The 17,284-nt window shown below is 38.9% G+C and overlaps 1 protein-coding gene across 1 annotated transcript in view; it reads right to left on the bottom strand.

The window, feature by feature from the left end:
* Positions 1-8,373: 8,373 nt before the first annotated feature.
* KLHL2 (kelch like family member 2) overlaps positions 8,374-17,284 on the bottom strand; it is a 163,293-nt gene continuing 154,382 nt past the window's right edge. The window contains exons 10-15 of the mRNA XM_052654745.1: positions 14,909-15,106; positions 14,412-14,513; positions 12,750-12,878; positions 11,987-12,127; positions 9,999-10,142; positions 8,374-8,664 (exon numbers count right to left, since the gene is read on the bottom strand). Of these exons, the coding sequence (XP_052510705.1) occupies positions 8,636-8,664; positions 9,999-10,142; positions 11,987-12,127; positions 12,750-12,878; positions 14,412-14,513; positions 14,909-15,106 (743 nt within the window). The 3' untranslated portion in view covers positions 8,374-8,635. The remainder of the gene's footprint in view (positions 8,665-9,998; positions 10,143-11,986; positions 12,128-12,749; positions 12,879-14,411; positions 14,514-14,908; positions 15,107-17,284) is intronic.

Here is a 17,284-nt window from a genome sequence, read left to right as displayed (position 1 = left end):
TTTATACCTTGTCTTATACATAGAGGGAAATGAAAGATGCAGTCATATAGAGTCAGCCCAAACATTACATCTGTTTTGTCTTTATCGAAACCAGGATTTTTCTGCAAACCTTTCCCATAAACAATATTGTGTACATTATCTTCTGGCCTTGGAGGCCTGTGAACATTTTATGACCCTCTTTTGATAAAGGCTGTTCAACCAGAAAACTTATTTTCCCTTGAAATGTTTTTTCTTATATTTCTAATCTATGTCAACCTCAAAAAGTATTAAACAAAGTTACATTCTCACGAAGCAAAGGTGCAGTGAGTTACAAGAAAGAACCAATTAGCTCAAAAGTCTGATGTGGTTAATTTCAAGGCTACACTTGTTTTTTTTACTTTTCAACTATCTTAACTAATGCACTCCCAGGTGCACAGTGGATAAGAGATATGGAAACTTAGCAACAAGCATTGGCCCAATAATGAAATCCTACATTAGCACTAGTCTAATAACTTTTAACTCTTTAAAAGGCTCTATGTTTTAGGCTTTCCATGCCTCTCACAGTTGGGAGGATGTAAATAATCACATGCGTAGCTGCAAGAGTCTGGATATACCTGCCAAGCAAGCTAAAATGCTAACAGAGGGGGTTTGATTTGAAATATTTCTCTCATGTCCAGGAGACTTATTAGCTATAGCCCTAAGTTGATTTTCTCCAGAGAAAGGTGGTCAGGAACAGACCCCTGTTAATGTCAGAGGAGTTGGTGAAAGTCATGAAATAGTAAAACAGACAGATTCTGGTTTTGGGGTAGATGCTCGAGAAAGCCTAGGGAGCCCGTTGAGTTCTGAAGCCTTGCTTAACAGTTCTCTTCCACATGACATTGTCATGGGTGGGATCTCCCGTGGTGGCTCCTGGCAGGAAAGCAACCCTGAATATTCATTGGAAGGGCTGATGCTGAAGCTCAACTTTGGCCACTTGATGTGAAGAACTGACTCATTGGAAAAGACTCTGATGCTGGGAAAGATTGAAAGCAGAAGGGGATGACAAAGGATGAGATGGTTGGATGGCATCACTGACTCAATGGACATGCTGCTGCTACTGCTATGTTGCTTCAGTCATGTTTGACTCTGTGCGACCCGAGATGGTAGCCCACCAGGCTCCCCTATCCCTGGGATTCTCCAGGTAAGAACACTGGAGTGGATGAGTTTGAGCTAATTCCAAGAGATAGTGGTGGAGGAGTGCTGATACAGAAAAGTCTGGTGTGCTGCAGTCCAGGGGGTCTCAAAGAGTCAGATATAATTTAACTACTAAACAACAACATTGAGGGTCTTTGGTATTTCAAGCACACTATACATCATTTCTTTCAAACTCCACAATAACCTTGTAAGTGATACACTTTCGTTGTTTTTTTTTGTTGTTGTTATTAAGTTGTGTCCACTTCTTTGGATTACGGAGAAAGCAAGGGAGTTCCAGAAAAACATCTGCTTCACTGTCTACACTAAAACTTTTGACTGTGTGGATCACAATAAACTGTGGAAAATTCTTAAAAGAGATAGGAGTACCAGTCCACCTTACCTGTCTCCTGAGAAACCTATATGCGGATTAAGAGGCAGTAGTTAGAACCGGACATGGAACAGACTGGTTCAAAACTGGGAAAGGAGTACAACATGGTTGTATATTATCACTCTGCTTATTTAACTTATATGCAGAGTCCACCATGCGAAATGCCAGGCTGGATGAATCACAATCTGGAATCAAGACTGCTGGAAGAAATATCAACCACCTCAAGATATGCAGATGATACCACTCTTATGGCAGAAAGTGAAGAAGAACTACAGAGCCTCTTGAGGGTGAAAGAGGACAGTGAAGAAGCTGGTCTGAAACACAACATTAAAAAAAAAAAAAAAACTAAGATACAGATACTTATGTTGCCATTTTAGAGAACACAAACTAAGAGTCAGAGGTTAAGAAATGTGTTTAAACTTACAATTAGCAACTGACAGAAAAGTTAATTGCTCAGCTGTTGGGACTCTTTTGTGACCCCACAGACTGCAGCCTGCCAGGCTCCTCTGTCCATGGAATTTTCCAGGTAAGAACACTGGAGTGGGTTGCCATTCCTTCTGTAGGGGATCTTCCCCACCCAGGGACTGAATCCAGGTCTCCTGCATTGCAGGCAGTTTCTTTACTGCTTGAGCCACCAGAAGAACCAGTAACTGAGAGAAGGGGATGCAAACTCAGAGCCATCTGATTCCTATGCCCGCAAGCCCTGCAACACTTACACTGCTTTTTTTTGCTTTAGAATTGTGAAGCCAGAATTAGAATGCCAGAAACTTGATTCAGAGTGTGATTCCACAGTCCCATCTACCCTTCTCTCCAAAATCAGACACAGTCAGCCATATAAGCCAGTAGGAGGGAATCTGTTCAACAAACTGAAACAAGAGGCAGGCTAATCCATTATATCACTATGTACTATGCTAACTCATCAACAGCTGAGACGATAAATACATGGGTCCTCATGCTATCTATAGGGATGGTAATAAAAACAAGGAATCATATAGCAGAGTTAATGGGAAGGGAAGTGAAAGTATACACATCATTTACCTAAACCCAAATCATCACTGCTTTTAGTTACGAAGGTGCAGAGTCAAGTGGAGCAAGGAGCAGAGTTGCTTTAAAATATATTTTCATGGAACTAGCCTTGAACTCTGCTCATATGTCGTGGTTCCTCTGGCAGGATAAGACTTCTGACCTCTTTTCTGGACAAAATCGAACAAGCCAGGAACACATTTATAAGCTTGAAGAGAAGAAAACAAGATGTTTCAAACTGGAGAGATAAAGACTGGCATGGAGGGGAGGGGAATAAATTCAAATCCTTTGAAATCAAGAGTTATGAATCTAGTTACTGAATCTTGGCAAACTGTTTTATGGTATAGCGGTGGCCGAGAGGAGCTACCCAGCATCCAAGGCCAGTGGCGGCCGGGAGGAGACACCCGACGTCCGAGGTCAGGGGCTGCCTGAGGTCAGGGGCTGCCGAGAGAAGCCACCTCGAACCCAAGGCCAGGGGCGGTGACCCTGAGGAGCCACTGCGAGCCCGAGGCCAGGGGCGGCAACTGGGAGGAGCCACCCACGCCTGAGGCCAGGGCCGGTGGCCAGGAAGAGCAACCCGAGGAACAGTGGCTGAGCAGGCACAGGAGGGCCTAGAGGAGCTATCCCATGTTGAAGGTCAGGAACGGCGGTGGTAAGGAGATACCCCTCATACAAGGTAAGGAGCAGCAGCTATGCTTTGCTGGAGCAGCCATGGAGAGATACACCACACCCAAGGTAAGAGAAACCCAAGTAAGATGGTAGGTGTTGCAAGAGGGCATCAGAGGGCAGACACACTGAAACGATACTCACAGAAAACTAGTCAATCTAATCACACTAGGACCACAGCCTTGTCTAACTCAGTGAAACCAAGCTATGCCTGCGGGGCAACTCAAGACGGGTGGGTCATGGTGGAGAGGTCTGACAGAATGTGGTCCACTGGAGAAGGGAATGGCAAGCCACTTCAGTATTCTTGCCTTGAGAACCCCATGAACAGTATGAAAAGATAAAATGATAGGATACCGAAAGAGGAACTCCCCAGGTCATTAGGTGCCCAATATGCTACTGGAGATCAGTGGAGAAATAACTCCAGAAAGAATGAAGGGATGGAGCCAAAGCAAAAACAATACCCAGTTGTGGATGTGGCTGGTGATAGAAGCAAGATCCAATGCTGTAAAGGGCAATATTGCATAGGAACCTGGAATGTCAGCTCCATGAATCAAGGCAAATTGGAAGTGGTCAAACAAGAGATGGCAAGAGTGAATGTCAACATTCCAGGAATCAGCGAACTAAAATGGACTGGAATGGGTGAATTTAACTCAGATGACCATTATATCTACTACTGCGGGCAGGAATCCCTCAAAAGAAATGGAGTAGCCATCATAGTCAACAAAAGAGTCCAAAATGCAGTACTTGGACGCAATCTCAGAAACGACAGAATGATCTCTGTTCGTTTCCAAGGCAAAACATTCAATATCACAGTTATTCAAGTCTATGCCCCAACCAGTAACGCTGAAGAAGCTGAGGTTGAACGGTTTTATGAAGACCTACAAGACCTTTTAGAACAGACACCCTAAAAAGATGTCCTTTTCCTTATAGGGGACTGGAATGCAAAAGTAGGAAGTCAAGAAACACCTGGAGTAACAGGCAAATTTGGCCTTGGAATGCAGAATGAAGCAGGGCAAAGACTAATAGAGTTTTGCCAAGAAAATGCACTGGTCATAGCAAACACCCTCTTCCAACAACAGAAGAGAAGACTCTACACATGGACATCACCAGATGGTCAACACTGAAAGCAGATTGATTATATTCTTTGCAGCCAAAGATGGAGAAGCCCTATACAGTCAACAAAAACAAGACCAGGAGCTGACTGTGGCTCAGATCATGAACTCCTTATTACCAAATTCAGATTCAAATTGAAGAAAATAGGGAAAACCTCTAGACCATTCAGGTATGACCTAAATCAAATCCCTTATGATTATACAGTGGAAGTGAGAAATAGATTTAAGGGCCTAGATCTGATAGAGTGCCTGATGAACTATGGAATGAGGTTCATGACATTGTACAGGAGACAGGGATCAAGACCATCCCCATGGAAAAGAAATGCAAAAAAGCAAAATGGCTGTCTGGGGAGGCCTTACAAATAGCTGTGAAAAGAGAGGCAAAAGGCAAAGGAGAAAAGGAAAGATATAAGCATCTGAATGCAGAGTTCCAAAGAATAGCAAGAAGAGATAAGAAAGCCTTCTTCAGTGATCAATGCAAAGAAATAGAGGAAAACAACAGAATGGGAAAGACTAGAGATCTCTTTAAGAAAATTAGAGATACCAAAGGAACATTTCATGAAAAGATGGGCTCAATAAAGGACAAAAATGGTCTGGACCTAACAGAAGCAGAAGATATTAAGAAGAGGTGGCAAGAATACACAGAAGAACTGTACAAAAAATATCTTCACGACCCAGATAATCATGATGATGTGATCACTAATCTAGAGCCAGACATCTTGGAAAGTGAAGTCAAGTGGGCCTTAGAAAGCATCACTATGAACAAAGCTAGTGGAGGTGATGGAATTCCAGTTGAGCTGTTTCAAATCCTGAAAGATGATGCTGTGAAAGTGCTGCACTCAATATGCCAGCAAATGTGGAAAACTCAGCAGTGGCCACAGGACTGGAAAAGGTCAGTTTTCATTCCAATTCCAAAGACAGGCAATGCCAAAGAATGCTCAAACTACTGCACAATTGCACTCATCTCACATGCTAGTAAAGTAATGCTCAAAATTCTCCAAGCCAGGCTTCAGCAATACGTGAACCGTGGACTCCCTGATGTTCAAGCTGGGTTTAGAAAAGGCAGAGGAACCAGAGATCAAATTGCCAACATCCAATGGATCATGGAAAAAGCGAGAGAGTTCCAGAAAAACATCTATTTCTGTTTTATTGACTATGCCAAAGCCTTTGACTGTGTGGATCACAATAAACTCTGGAAAATTCTGAAAGAGATGGGAATACCAGACCACCTGACCTCCCTCTTGAGAAATCTGTATGCAGGCCAGGAAGCAAGTTAGAACTGGACATGGAACAACAGACTGGTTCCAAATAGAAAAAGGAGTATGTCAAGGCTGTATATTGTCACCCTGCTTATTTAACTTATATGCAGAGTACATCATGAGAAACGCTGGACTGGAAGAAACACAAGCTGGAATCAAGATTGCCAGGAGAAATAGCAATAACCTCAGATATGCAGATGACACCACCCTTATGGCAGAAAGTGAAGAGGAGCTTAAAAAGCCTCTTGATGAAAGTGAAAGAGGAGAGTGAAATAGTTGGCTTAAAGCTCAACATTCAGAAAACAAAGATCATGGCATCTGGTCCCATCACTTCATGGGAAATAGTTGGGGAAACAGTAGAAACAGTGTCAGACTTTATTTTTTGGGGCTCCAAAATCACTGCGGATGGTGACTGCAGCCATGAAATTAAAAGACGCTCACTCCTTGGAAGAAAAGTTATGACCAACCTAGATAGCATATTCAAAAGCAGAGACATTACTTTGCCAGCAAAGGTCCGTCTAGTCAAGGCTATGGTTTTTCCCATGGTCATGTATGGATGTGAGAGTTGGACTGTGAAGAAGACTGAGCACTGAAGAATTGATGCTTTTGAACTGTGGTGTTGGAGAAGACTCTTCAGTCTCTTGGACTGCAAGGAGATCCAACCAATCCATTCTGAAGGAGATCAACCCTGGGATTTCTTTGGAAGGAATGATGCTAAAGCTGAAGCTCCAGTACTTTGGCCACCTCATGCGAAGAGTTGACTTATTGGAAGTTTCTGATGCTGGCAGGGATTGGGGGCAGGAGGAGAAGGGGACGACCAAGGATGAGATGGCTGGATGGCATCACGGACTCGATGGACATGAGTCTGAGTGAACTCCAGGAGATGGTGATGGACAGGGAGGCCTGGTGTGCTGCGATTCATGGGGTCACAAAGAGTCGGACACGACTGAGCAACTGAACTGAACTGAACTGACTGAACTGTAGAGCTTATTAAATCTTTAGAGGAGAAAAGATAAAGAGGTATCTGACATGCTAAGTATTTAGAACTTTGTCACTTAGTAGATTATATTTTAAGAAAAGCTTTAAAAATTTTTAGATAAATCGTTAATTGACTAATTCATGGAATATTAGTGTTTGGAAGTGATCAGGAGAGATAATGACTCTTTTTTTGGTGCCACTTTCTGAAATCGTTGTGTTCCAAGTTCATTAGATCCTCAACATGTTTGTTGACTATGGATGTGCTTGGAGCAACACTAATGCATAAATTTATTTTCATAAGGTGAGCACAGGCTTTTGCTTTTCCTAATTATTTAAATTCCACTTACAATGGAAAATTCAACTAAGTTGGTAATAAAGGTGGTTCTATGTTTAAATGTGACTCTATTAACTAAACAGAACTTTCATCACAGGTATAGTTCTCTCCTCTTATTGACTATTCTGGCAAAAGCTCAGGCTTACTACCTTCTAAATCCCTGAGGAACAGCGATCATATCCCATGACCCCATCCCATCTCTTCCTCCTGTGTTCAGCCCCTCAGGTATCCACCCCACTTCCCTATGTCCATTTCCTCAATTCCTTCTATTCGGTATCAAAACCACAATTTATTTCTCAGTTGTGTCAGAGTAGATATTTTTTCTTTGACTTCCTTTTGATTCAATGCTATTTCTTTTACTTTTATCTTGTGTCCTGCCCATATTAGGGAGAGAACACTATGAATGTCTCAGTTTTCCCAATTCTTGGGAGATGTTTTCCTTGATAATTAAGGTAGCTTTTTCTTGGAGAACAGTTTTCAGTGACTTAACTGACTTGCCTTGTATGTTTCTTTGACAACAAATTTTAAATACTGATTTATGAAGTAGAAAATGCAAATTTTATAGAAGAATACAAAAAGTGAACAGGCAACTTTTTAAATAACAAACTAGAAAAAAATCAAGGACAACGTGAAAGAAATAATATACAAACTTTTATTCAAAGTTAATTCAATAAAGACATATTTTGGTCATTTTTAAGGTGAGATTAATTGACGATCTCAGAAAAACTATCTGATCAATGTATATGGCTACTCACAGAAAGTTCTCTCTTCTGTTAATAGCAGCTAAATTTATACACACAGAAAAAATTCTTAAGAGCATGCAAATTCAGTTGAATTCCATACATTCATTATATTCATCAAAAACCTGCAATAATGTTCATGCCAAAGTGTTAAGAAAAAAAATTTGAAATTCACAACAAAACATGACCAATATTAAACCAAACAAAATAATAAATAAGCATAATTTATATTTTATTTTAAAAAGTTTGGCATCACACAAGTATTCAAGTGTGTTACACCATGTTCATTCCTCAGAAGTGGCATTTTAAAGTGTTAAGCATTGTTAAATATCAAAAAATACAACTCTGTTTTACAATGTAGTACTGGCATAATTCAAAGTACTGTGCCAATTATAAATAGTATAATAAAGTTGCAAACATCTTTTCAAACATATTTAAAGGAAAGCATATAGACACACATTTATATGCATACAATTTATTATACTCATGTAATCAAACATATTTTATAAAAGCAAACGGTTTTATCCCTCAACTAGTTTATATACTTACACAGAGTTTAATACCTGTTCAAAGATTTTCAGTTCCTGTGCATACAGATTTTTCAGGAGAAGGAATAAAGATGAAATTTAATTTTACAAGAACACATTACTTTATCCCCCCTTCACAAAATAATCCATAGTTATTCAAGGTTGATAACTACTGTTTGTGAAAGCAACTGTTGTCCAAAGACTACAGAATAATACTGCAATCCAAGTTTCTTATTAAAATTCAGTCAGCTGCTGCTCACTGCAGAAAAAGCCTACACGGTGCATCTACCAAAAATAATCTTCAGTATCTGAGGCCTAGAGAGGCAGATGATCTTATCCTCTGCAGAGACTTAACGTGCAGCTACAAGTGGAGAAGTGCTAGACTCTCAGTCACTTCAGAAGTACTTGTTGAAGTCTGCTTCTCATGTGTAAATGTGCCGAAAATGTCCTTTAGGCTCATAATGGTTTATCAATAACTGTGACCCCTGAACAAAGAAACAAAGAAATAAAACTGAAGTCACAGGAAGCATTCTGCATCTCTGAGAAAATCTTGAATTTTTTTATATTATAACTTAAGTGACAAGGACTGAACAGATCATGATGTTTCAAAATCTCTAAGAAACTTTAATATTACTATCATTTTAATCTAAATGACACTGAAATCTTTGTTTAAAAATTATGTACCAAAACTATGTCAGACTATTTAATCCAGAAGTCATCTTTTGCTCTTCACAGTTATATAATGAAGGGAAAACAACTTTACTCAAGAAATACTAAGGTCCACCTAATACTAAAAAGGATACAAAGAAACTTGTGAGAGTGATGAATATTCATTATCTTGATTGTGGTGACAGTTTCATATATATGTAAAAACTAATAAAATTGTATACTTTAAATATAAGCTATTTATTCTCTGTCAGTTATATCTCACTAAAGCTGTTTTAAAAAATTTTACATAATTTTGACAAATGCTATCCTGGGAAGCTTACTGTATATAGTTCTATTACATGTTGTTTTGGATGATACATAAATAACAGTGATGGTTAATTAGTATAAATTTCTTTTTTCTCCAGTAGTAAATCAATATTAGAATGTTACTGAAACATTCTAATATTTAAAGTAATATAAATATAGATATCAGAAAATTCATATGCAGCATTTTTAAAGACTCATATTATTAAAGAGTATTACCATTTTTCTTATGAAGAGAATGGACCAAAATGATTATTTTATAATTCAATCAGTGCTGTGCTTAAAAAAAATTACTCTGTAGCCTCACCATATTACCATCACATGGAGCCCTGCCAAGGGAGATTTCTTTTAGTATGCGTGAAGAGTTGCTCAGTCGTGTCTTGACCCTTTGAGACCCTTTGGACTATAGCCTATCAGGCTCCTCTGTCCATGGGATTTTTCAGACAATGATACTGAAGTGGCTTGCCATTTCCTCCTCCAGGGGGATTTTCCCAACCCAGGGATCGAAACTGTGTTTCCTGCATTGCAGACAGATTCTTTACTCAGTGAGCTATTGGGGAAGCCCCCATATCTTTAAGATATCTGAGTAATTAAAGCCTTGCTACATAGTGAATTCCCTTCTACAATGGAAACATTCGTAATTTTGAATACAAATGACTACAGAATGACAAAAGAATACTAGTACCTTATTTTAGAACATACATATCTGACATTAATTATCTTGAGAATAAGAAGATATACTTTGAGAAAAGACTTTCTTCTTATATGAGAAAAACATTCTTAATGGAAAAGTCATAATGATTTTGTATTATAATAGAAGACTGTAAGAAAACTGAACAATCATTACCTGCATAACTTCTCCCTGTGCTCATACAAGATGATACAACTGTCCATTTATCAGTTGTTGGGTTATAATATTCTACTGATGCCAAGTTACAGGAACCATCATCCCCTCCAACTACGTATAACAGACCATTAACTGCACAAACTCCTTTAAAAAAATTAAACAGAGAGAAAACAATTATTTTAAAAATTTGGATGACTATAAATGGCTCTGAACGTGTCTGGTCAAGTGATCCAGATACAATTACTTCTGTGTAAGAGGCAGGAAGAGAAGATGGGGAAAGCTGAAAAGAATTCCTTTATGTGAGGAATTTCTCTAATATCAACTGTCAGCTTCTACTCAAGTTACTTATACAGCAGTTGCTCTATATATGCATTATTTCATTTAATCTTCACAATAACCTTACTTTATATGCTAGAAACTATTTTATTTCCCACTTTATTAAAAACAGTAGAAAATTTAAAAGTCAAAGAAGTTTAGTAATTCTCCCAAAGTCAGCTTCTAAGGAAATCTTAAGGAAAAAGAGAAAATAATAAATATATATATTTGTAGAAGGTAAAAATGATTCTGAATTTTGTTATACTGACTAGCTAATTATTTTATCTCCTTTAAAGGGAGAACAGTATTATTTACTTAATTATTATGAGAATACTATGTTTTTTTTCTTTTTTGGAAAAATTCAAAACCATAGAAAAGTACAAAGAAGAAAAGACCACCACTAATCTTTTACCACTTAGAATCCCAAGTACTGAAATTTTGGCTCTTTTCTATGCATATATTCTCAGACTCTTTTTTAACCCCAAAGTAGCTAATGCTACATAAACTATTTTTTACACACTCACACCAAACAATATATACCTGGATATTTCTTCAAGTTAATAAATACAGATTTATATTATTTTTAATGGCTGCACAGTATTTCATGTATGATACTACCGTAATTCATTTGTCTTTTACTGATAGATTTTTAAAGTTATTTTCAGCTTTCTTGCTCTTGTTGCAAATAAATTTCCTAATCCAGAAGCATAAACACATATGCTTTTCTAACTTCACATGTGCTGGGGCCCAGATTTGTGGGGTTTTACTAGTTTTGGACTATCCATAGCTGAGAGAGCTTTAGTACTTCACCTAGTACAACTGATTGGATGAGGTACAAGGTCAAGTGAATTATATATTTTGTTCTGCTGAGTGAGTTCTTGGAGTCCCATATACTTATCTTCCTTAGTGATCCCATTTAAAGTAAACAGAAATAGGAAGAGAATTTCTGGGGTGATGGAAGGTGCATCTTGCAACATCAGTCAATGGTACACAGTTTCTGAGAATCATCAGGTTTATTTTGATTATAGGACCTGGCATGAAGACAATGCCATTTTTAAGAAGATGAGCATTTCCCCAAAAGACTATCTAGTTATCCTGAATCTATTGTCCATTTCTATTTCCCTTCCATGGATTTTCTTTTTAAGGTAGTACTTCCCTGGTCTTAAAGACCTCAGGTTTCTTAAAATTGCTGTTGTTGTTATTGTTTTAGCTTTTCCATTCTCTAGAAACCCTGAACTGTATTAAATTGTGGTTGCCTTCATTAGGTTCCCCTCCAGATTCAGATAAACAACCAGCTTTTTAATCTGGTATAAGTATTTACTTAACTAGACTGAAGTCCCTGAAAACTGAACTCCAAAATATGATGCAGGCAGACATTCAAAAATGTCTGTGGTACAAAAGAATTAATCCAAGTAATACATAGAGTTCTTTTTCTAACTTAGTATTTATGGTCATCACCAAAAAGTAAGCTCTGATGGAAGGATGACATTAAAGTGCATGCCCCACATCATGCTTGGCATTTACTGCCTAGGATCATTGTGAGTTTCTGCCTTTACAGGGCAAATCTATTAGGAACTCAGATCAGTAGAAGAACAACGGAAATACACAGTGATACCAGTAAAACTCTGAATACAATTCAATACAAATTTCATTATCTTAAACTAGCCATGTACCTGCATTTCTTCTGCACATGTTCATATCTGCTACCTGTCTCCATGTGTTGGTGGCAGGATCATACACTTCAACACTTTTCCGTACTAAAGGGCCATCATGACCCCCTACAGCATACAATAAGTTGTTTAACACACCAACACCTATAAAACATAAAAAAACAACCTATAGTAGAGTAAAAGGGACAGGAAATTTGTAACATTTTAGGGTTTATTCAAATGACTTGCAAATAAAACTTCTGAAATTATTCATATTAAAAATCAGTATTAAAAGCATTCAACATAGAAAATGGAAATGAAAATAATTACAAATGAGAATCTTAGAACTATTGTTATTGTCAAATACAGTAAAAATAATGTGTAGGTGAAAACAGAGAGGGAAGTCCTTTACAACATAACCCTTTTGAAAACAACTTTCATGATAAAAGGAAATCAGTATTAAGAGTATTAAATCTGTAAGAAATGGATATGAAGGGAGTTGATTATTAAGCAAGTTCTCCAATAAGCACCAAAAACAAAAACCTAAAAGTAATGCCAAACAATATGAATAATTAAGTAAAACAGAAGAAGCACGTGAGAAATTTTACAAAGTGAATTTAAGTGCATCTACCTACCACTCCACCTGTATAATGCAAAAGACATTTTAACAGTGACACTAGAATTAGTATATATTTTCTGATAATATAAAGAGATGTCATTATTTCACTTGTTTAATTCTTCTCCATCATTTTTGTGTTTCAATTAGCTGAGTGAGGTTCCTATTCACCTGCTCCACTCCGCCTAGTGCTCATTTCCGCTATATAGGTCCACTCATTTGCTGTGGCACTGTAGCATTCTACTGTGCTGAGACACTGACGTGAAGCTCCATCATAACCCCCAACGGCATACAGCAGACCTAAACATGGAATCACAAAGAAAGTCAAATTCATAAACAGCTATTTTTCCAAGTCATGAAATGTTGAATTTTCCTCCATGATAGCAGAGTTGACCTTTAAAGTATTACTGATTTTTATGAACTATTTAAAATCTTGCCTAATGGTGATAGGTGGAGTTACCAAATCACATTATAAAGATCTGTACAATATATATGATATTAATTTAACACTTTCATCAATAATCTGACAAAAAGAAAGTACATTTATTATATCTTTGGATAACACTAATTGCTAAGTGAACAATATCCTAAAAAACCAAATTAAATAGCAAAGTTATCTTGTATGTGTGTATGTGTGCTCAGTTGTGTCCGACTCTTACAACCTCATGGACTGTAGCCCGTCAAGCTCCTCTGTCCATAGGATTTCCCAGGCAAGAATACTGGAGTGGGTTGCCATTTTAAAAAAGTAATATTAAGACTCAGTACAGTATACAATGAAATATTATTTGCTAATAAAAAGAAATGCTGCTGCTGCTGCTAAGTCACTTCAGTCGTGTCCGACTCTGTGCGACCCCATAGACGGCAGCCCACCAGGCTCCCCCATCCTTGGGATTCTCCAGGCAAGAATACTGGAGTGGGTTGCCATGTCCTTCTCCAATGCATGAAAGTGAAAAGTGAAAGTGAAGTCGCTCAGTCGTGTCTGACTCTTAGTGACCCCATGGACTGCAGCCCACCAGGCTCCTCCATCCATGGGATTTCCCAGGCAAGAGTACTGGAGTGGGGTGCCATTGCCTTGGTAAATGTTACAGCACAAATGAACCTTGAACATTATGCCAAGTCAAAGAAGCCAGCTGCAAAAGGACAACATACTCTATAATTTCATTAATATGAAAATGTCCGTAAGTAGAAAATTTATACAGAGACAGGAATGTAGGGTAGTGTTTGCCAAGGGCTGGCAGGAAGTGGGTAATAACCGAGGGCAATAGGGTTGCTTTGGGGGTAATAAAAATGTTCTAAATTTAACTGTTATGACAGGTGCACACCAAATTGTACACTTTAATGAGTAAAATGTATTGTACGTGAATTAAAATACAATAAATCTGGTTAAAAAAAAAGTCAGTGCAGAGAATTATACCCACCATGGAGAGGTAGGTGGGAAGCCACAAATCTGCACAATGAATAAAAAAATTCATACTTACTGTGTTAATTCTTTGGGGGAACAAAGTATCATGTACACAAATAACTGTGGCAACCCATCACTTAAAAGTTAAACAGTCCTTCTCTAGATGTAAAACTTCATATTCATGCCATCTGGTTTGGTTCCCAAATGATTATACTAAGATCAGTTAATAATTTTATATACGTTATACAAAGAGATGAGAAAAAGAGGGAGGGAGGACAGAGAGAGGCCAGGGGGCAGGCAAAAAAGGACGACTAACATTTCATAATAACCACTGTATGTTTCCCTTTTAAAATCATTTGCTTGCTCATTTAGAAAACTGGGGTCTGGGTTACTGGAAGAAACACTCTTAACCACCAGAAGATTGCCCGCACCTCCAACAACACCGACACCCACACTGCTCCTCCTCGTGTTCATGGGAGCCACGTGGAACCACTCATTAGACTTGATGTTGTATGCTTCCACAGAGGACAGCCCTGTAATGAACAAAGCACAATGTGCTTCATCTCCTCCTCAGGTTCCTTATATATATACACTAGGGAAATACTTCAGTTGTTTATATTTAAAAGGAGCTAACATCCAATTATATGATGAAGAGAAATAATTTCTTTTCTAAAGAACATCTATACAAGCTACTGACATTCACTGTCTCTTTAAACTTGAGAAGATGACTGATACTGAAGCATGAGAAAAACATATACTCAGCACTCTTAACATCATTTAAAGGCATTCTGGATGGAAATTTTAAACATACATTTATAATACCTAGTAAAACACTCAACTGACTCCTAATTATGCCAGGCCTTGTTCCATAAATATGATTGCTATGTTAATTTCTAACAGTAATTTAGAAAAGATGAAAGAAAATTGCCTGTACTCCCGTCAAAGCCTCCCACCGCATATAACAGTCCATTCAACACAGCAGCCCCCAGAGTGCTTCTCCGGTCTCGCATGTTAGCAACGCTGGTCCACTGATCTTTCACAGGGTCATAAGAATCCACAGTGCGGACCCTCAAGGAACCATTAAAGCCACCAACAGCAAAAACGAGTCCAGCCATGTAAACCATCCCTGCAAAAGAAATACAGCAGTTAATAGTGAGTGTGCAACCCAACTGCTGCTGCTGCCGCCAAGTCACTCAGTCGTGTCTGACTCTGTGCGACCCCATGGACGGCAGCCCACCAAGCTCACCCATCCCTGGGATTCTCCAGGCAAGAACACTGCCACCACCTAAAGACTGCATTCCAAACAGTCTAAAACTGTTGTCAGGTTTTAAGTTCCCCTAAGGAGAAGCTTGGCTGAATAGGTCCTAAGAAACACTGTTCGTTACTGAGAATACAGAACAACTAGATTGTGCTCCTTTCTGCTATGAAAAAATGCAATGGCATGGGTTGAGGTATTACTTTGACTCCTGACTTTTTCAAAGATATACACAGACTTAAACAACGAGCAAGAATTTTCCAACTACCTGAACATGTTTATATTTAATTTGCATAATGTGCTTCTAGTTTATCATGTTAGTGGGCTAAATCTGGGGTTAGCAAATTATAGCCAGCAGGCTATTTCAGTAGAAGCTCACTGAGCTGAGAATGATTTTTACACTTTTAAATGGTTGAAAAGCAGTCAAGAAGAAAAGAATATTTCATGATACATGAAAAGTTACATAAAATTAAAATTTCAGTATCCATAAATAAAGTTTTATTGGAATATAGCTCCAGATATTCATCATGCTGCTTTCAACTATGGTGGCACCTGATTAGTTGTGACAAAGATTATATAACCCACAAAGCCACAAATAACTACTCTCTGGTCCTTTAAGAAAAAGTTTGCTAGCCCCTGGGCTAGTGAGGTGCTAGGGGTTCCCTAGGTGGAGAAACTAAATTGCAGACTCTGGATTTCACCACTTCTTCACCTACCCAAACTTTTTCGTGCTGCTGTCCTGTTCTGAGAAGCTCCTCTTCAAGTTGGAAAACCCAATGAAAGTTCCATATTTTCTATGAGGCCTTCCCCAAACCACTAATCCTGAAGGGATTATGACTAACTCCCAAACCACTAGAGTAAATAACATCTATTTCAAGGTTAATAAATCTTACACACTTTGCAGTATCACTGTAAAACATTCTTCAAAATATCTGATCAAGTGCTCTTCAAAAGAATCAAGGGCATGAAAATATAGACTATGGAACTATCACAAGTCTGAAGAGATTAAGAAAACATGACAACTAAATGCAATATTACAAGGATCAAAATGGCAGAGCAGGAGGAAATGGAGCTCATCTCACCCACAAATGCATCAAACATGCATCTACATGTGGAACAACTCTCACAGAAAACTGACTGGAAACTGGCAAGAAATCTCTTTTACAACCAAAGCTGCAAGGAAAATTTCCATGTAACCAAGGAGGATGGGGGAAAAAAGGCAGGACAGGCCTAGCACACCTGAGAGGGAGCTGTAAAGACCGAAAGATTCACATGGGCAGGACCTTGTCTTGGGGAGCCCCCCTTGCTTGCTGCAAGGTCTGATAGGACAGATAGAGGGGCTGAAGGTGTTACAGATGTGGGCTCCTGGACTCTCTAAGAAATAGCAATTGATAAGAGGCCAGATCAGGAATTCAGGCAGGCCTTTACTGGGATATGTGCTTAGCAAAAGGGGGCAAAAACAAGTAACAGGTTCCATTGCTCACTCCCTGAAGAGATGAGAGCTGATTTCTTAAATGGTGTGAAGGTGAGAGAGGATCGGTGGGGTGCACAGGGCATGTAACTTAGATGGTCTGCCCACCCCTTGGTAGTGTTGTGTGCAGGGCCCTGCTTTTGCTCCCAGCATGTCGGAAGTGGCAGTTGTGTTTTAGCCTTGTTCATAAGTGCCCTGACTATGCATGTGTGAAGTGGGCTTCCCTCATAGCTCAGTCAGTAAAGAATCTGCCTGCAATGCAGGAGACCTGGGTTCTATTCCTGGGTCAGGAACATCCCCTGGAGAAGAAAATGGCAACCCACTTCAATATTCTTTCCTGGAGAATCCTATGGACAGAGGAGCCTGTCAGGCTTCAGTCCATGGGGTCGCAAGAGTTGGACGTGACTTGGCAACTAAACTACCATCAGAGTTTCTTTATATTCTGCTGCTAAAGGTGTTTCCAGATACAAGCACTACAGTAAAGGATGCCATATTCCAGGTCCCAGACTGTCTCAAAGGGGCCTGGTCTTTGCTCTTGAGGAGTGTACGGGTGCTGCTTTACTAGCAATCAGAGCAGA

Source organism: Budorcas taxicolor, chromosome 17 (genome assembly GCF_023091745.1).
Source record: "Budorcas taxicolor isolate Tak-1 chromosome 17, Takin1.1, whole genome shotgun sequence".
Taxonomy (NCBI): Eukaryota; Metazoa; Chordata; class Mammalia; order Artiodactyla; family Bovidae; genus Budorcas; species Budorcas taxicolor.
The sequence above is the reverse complement of the archived record's forward strand: the minus strand, read 5'-3'. Positions and strand labels throughout refer to the sequence as shown.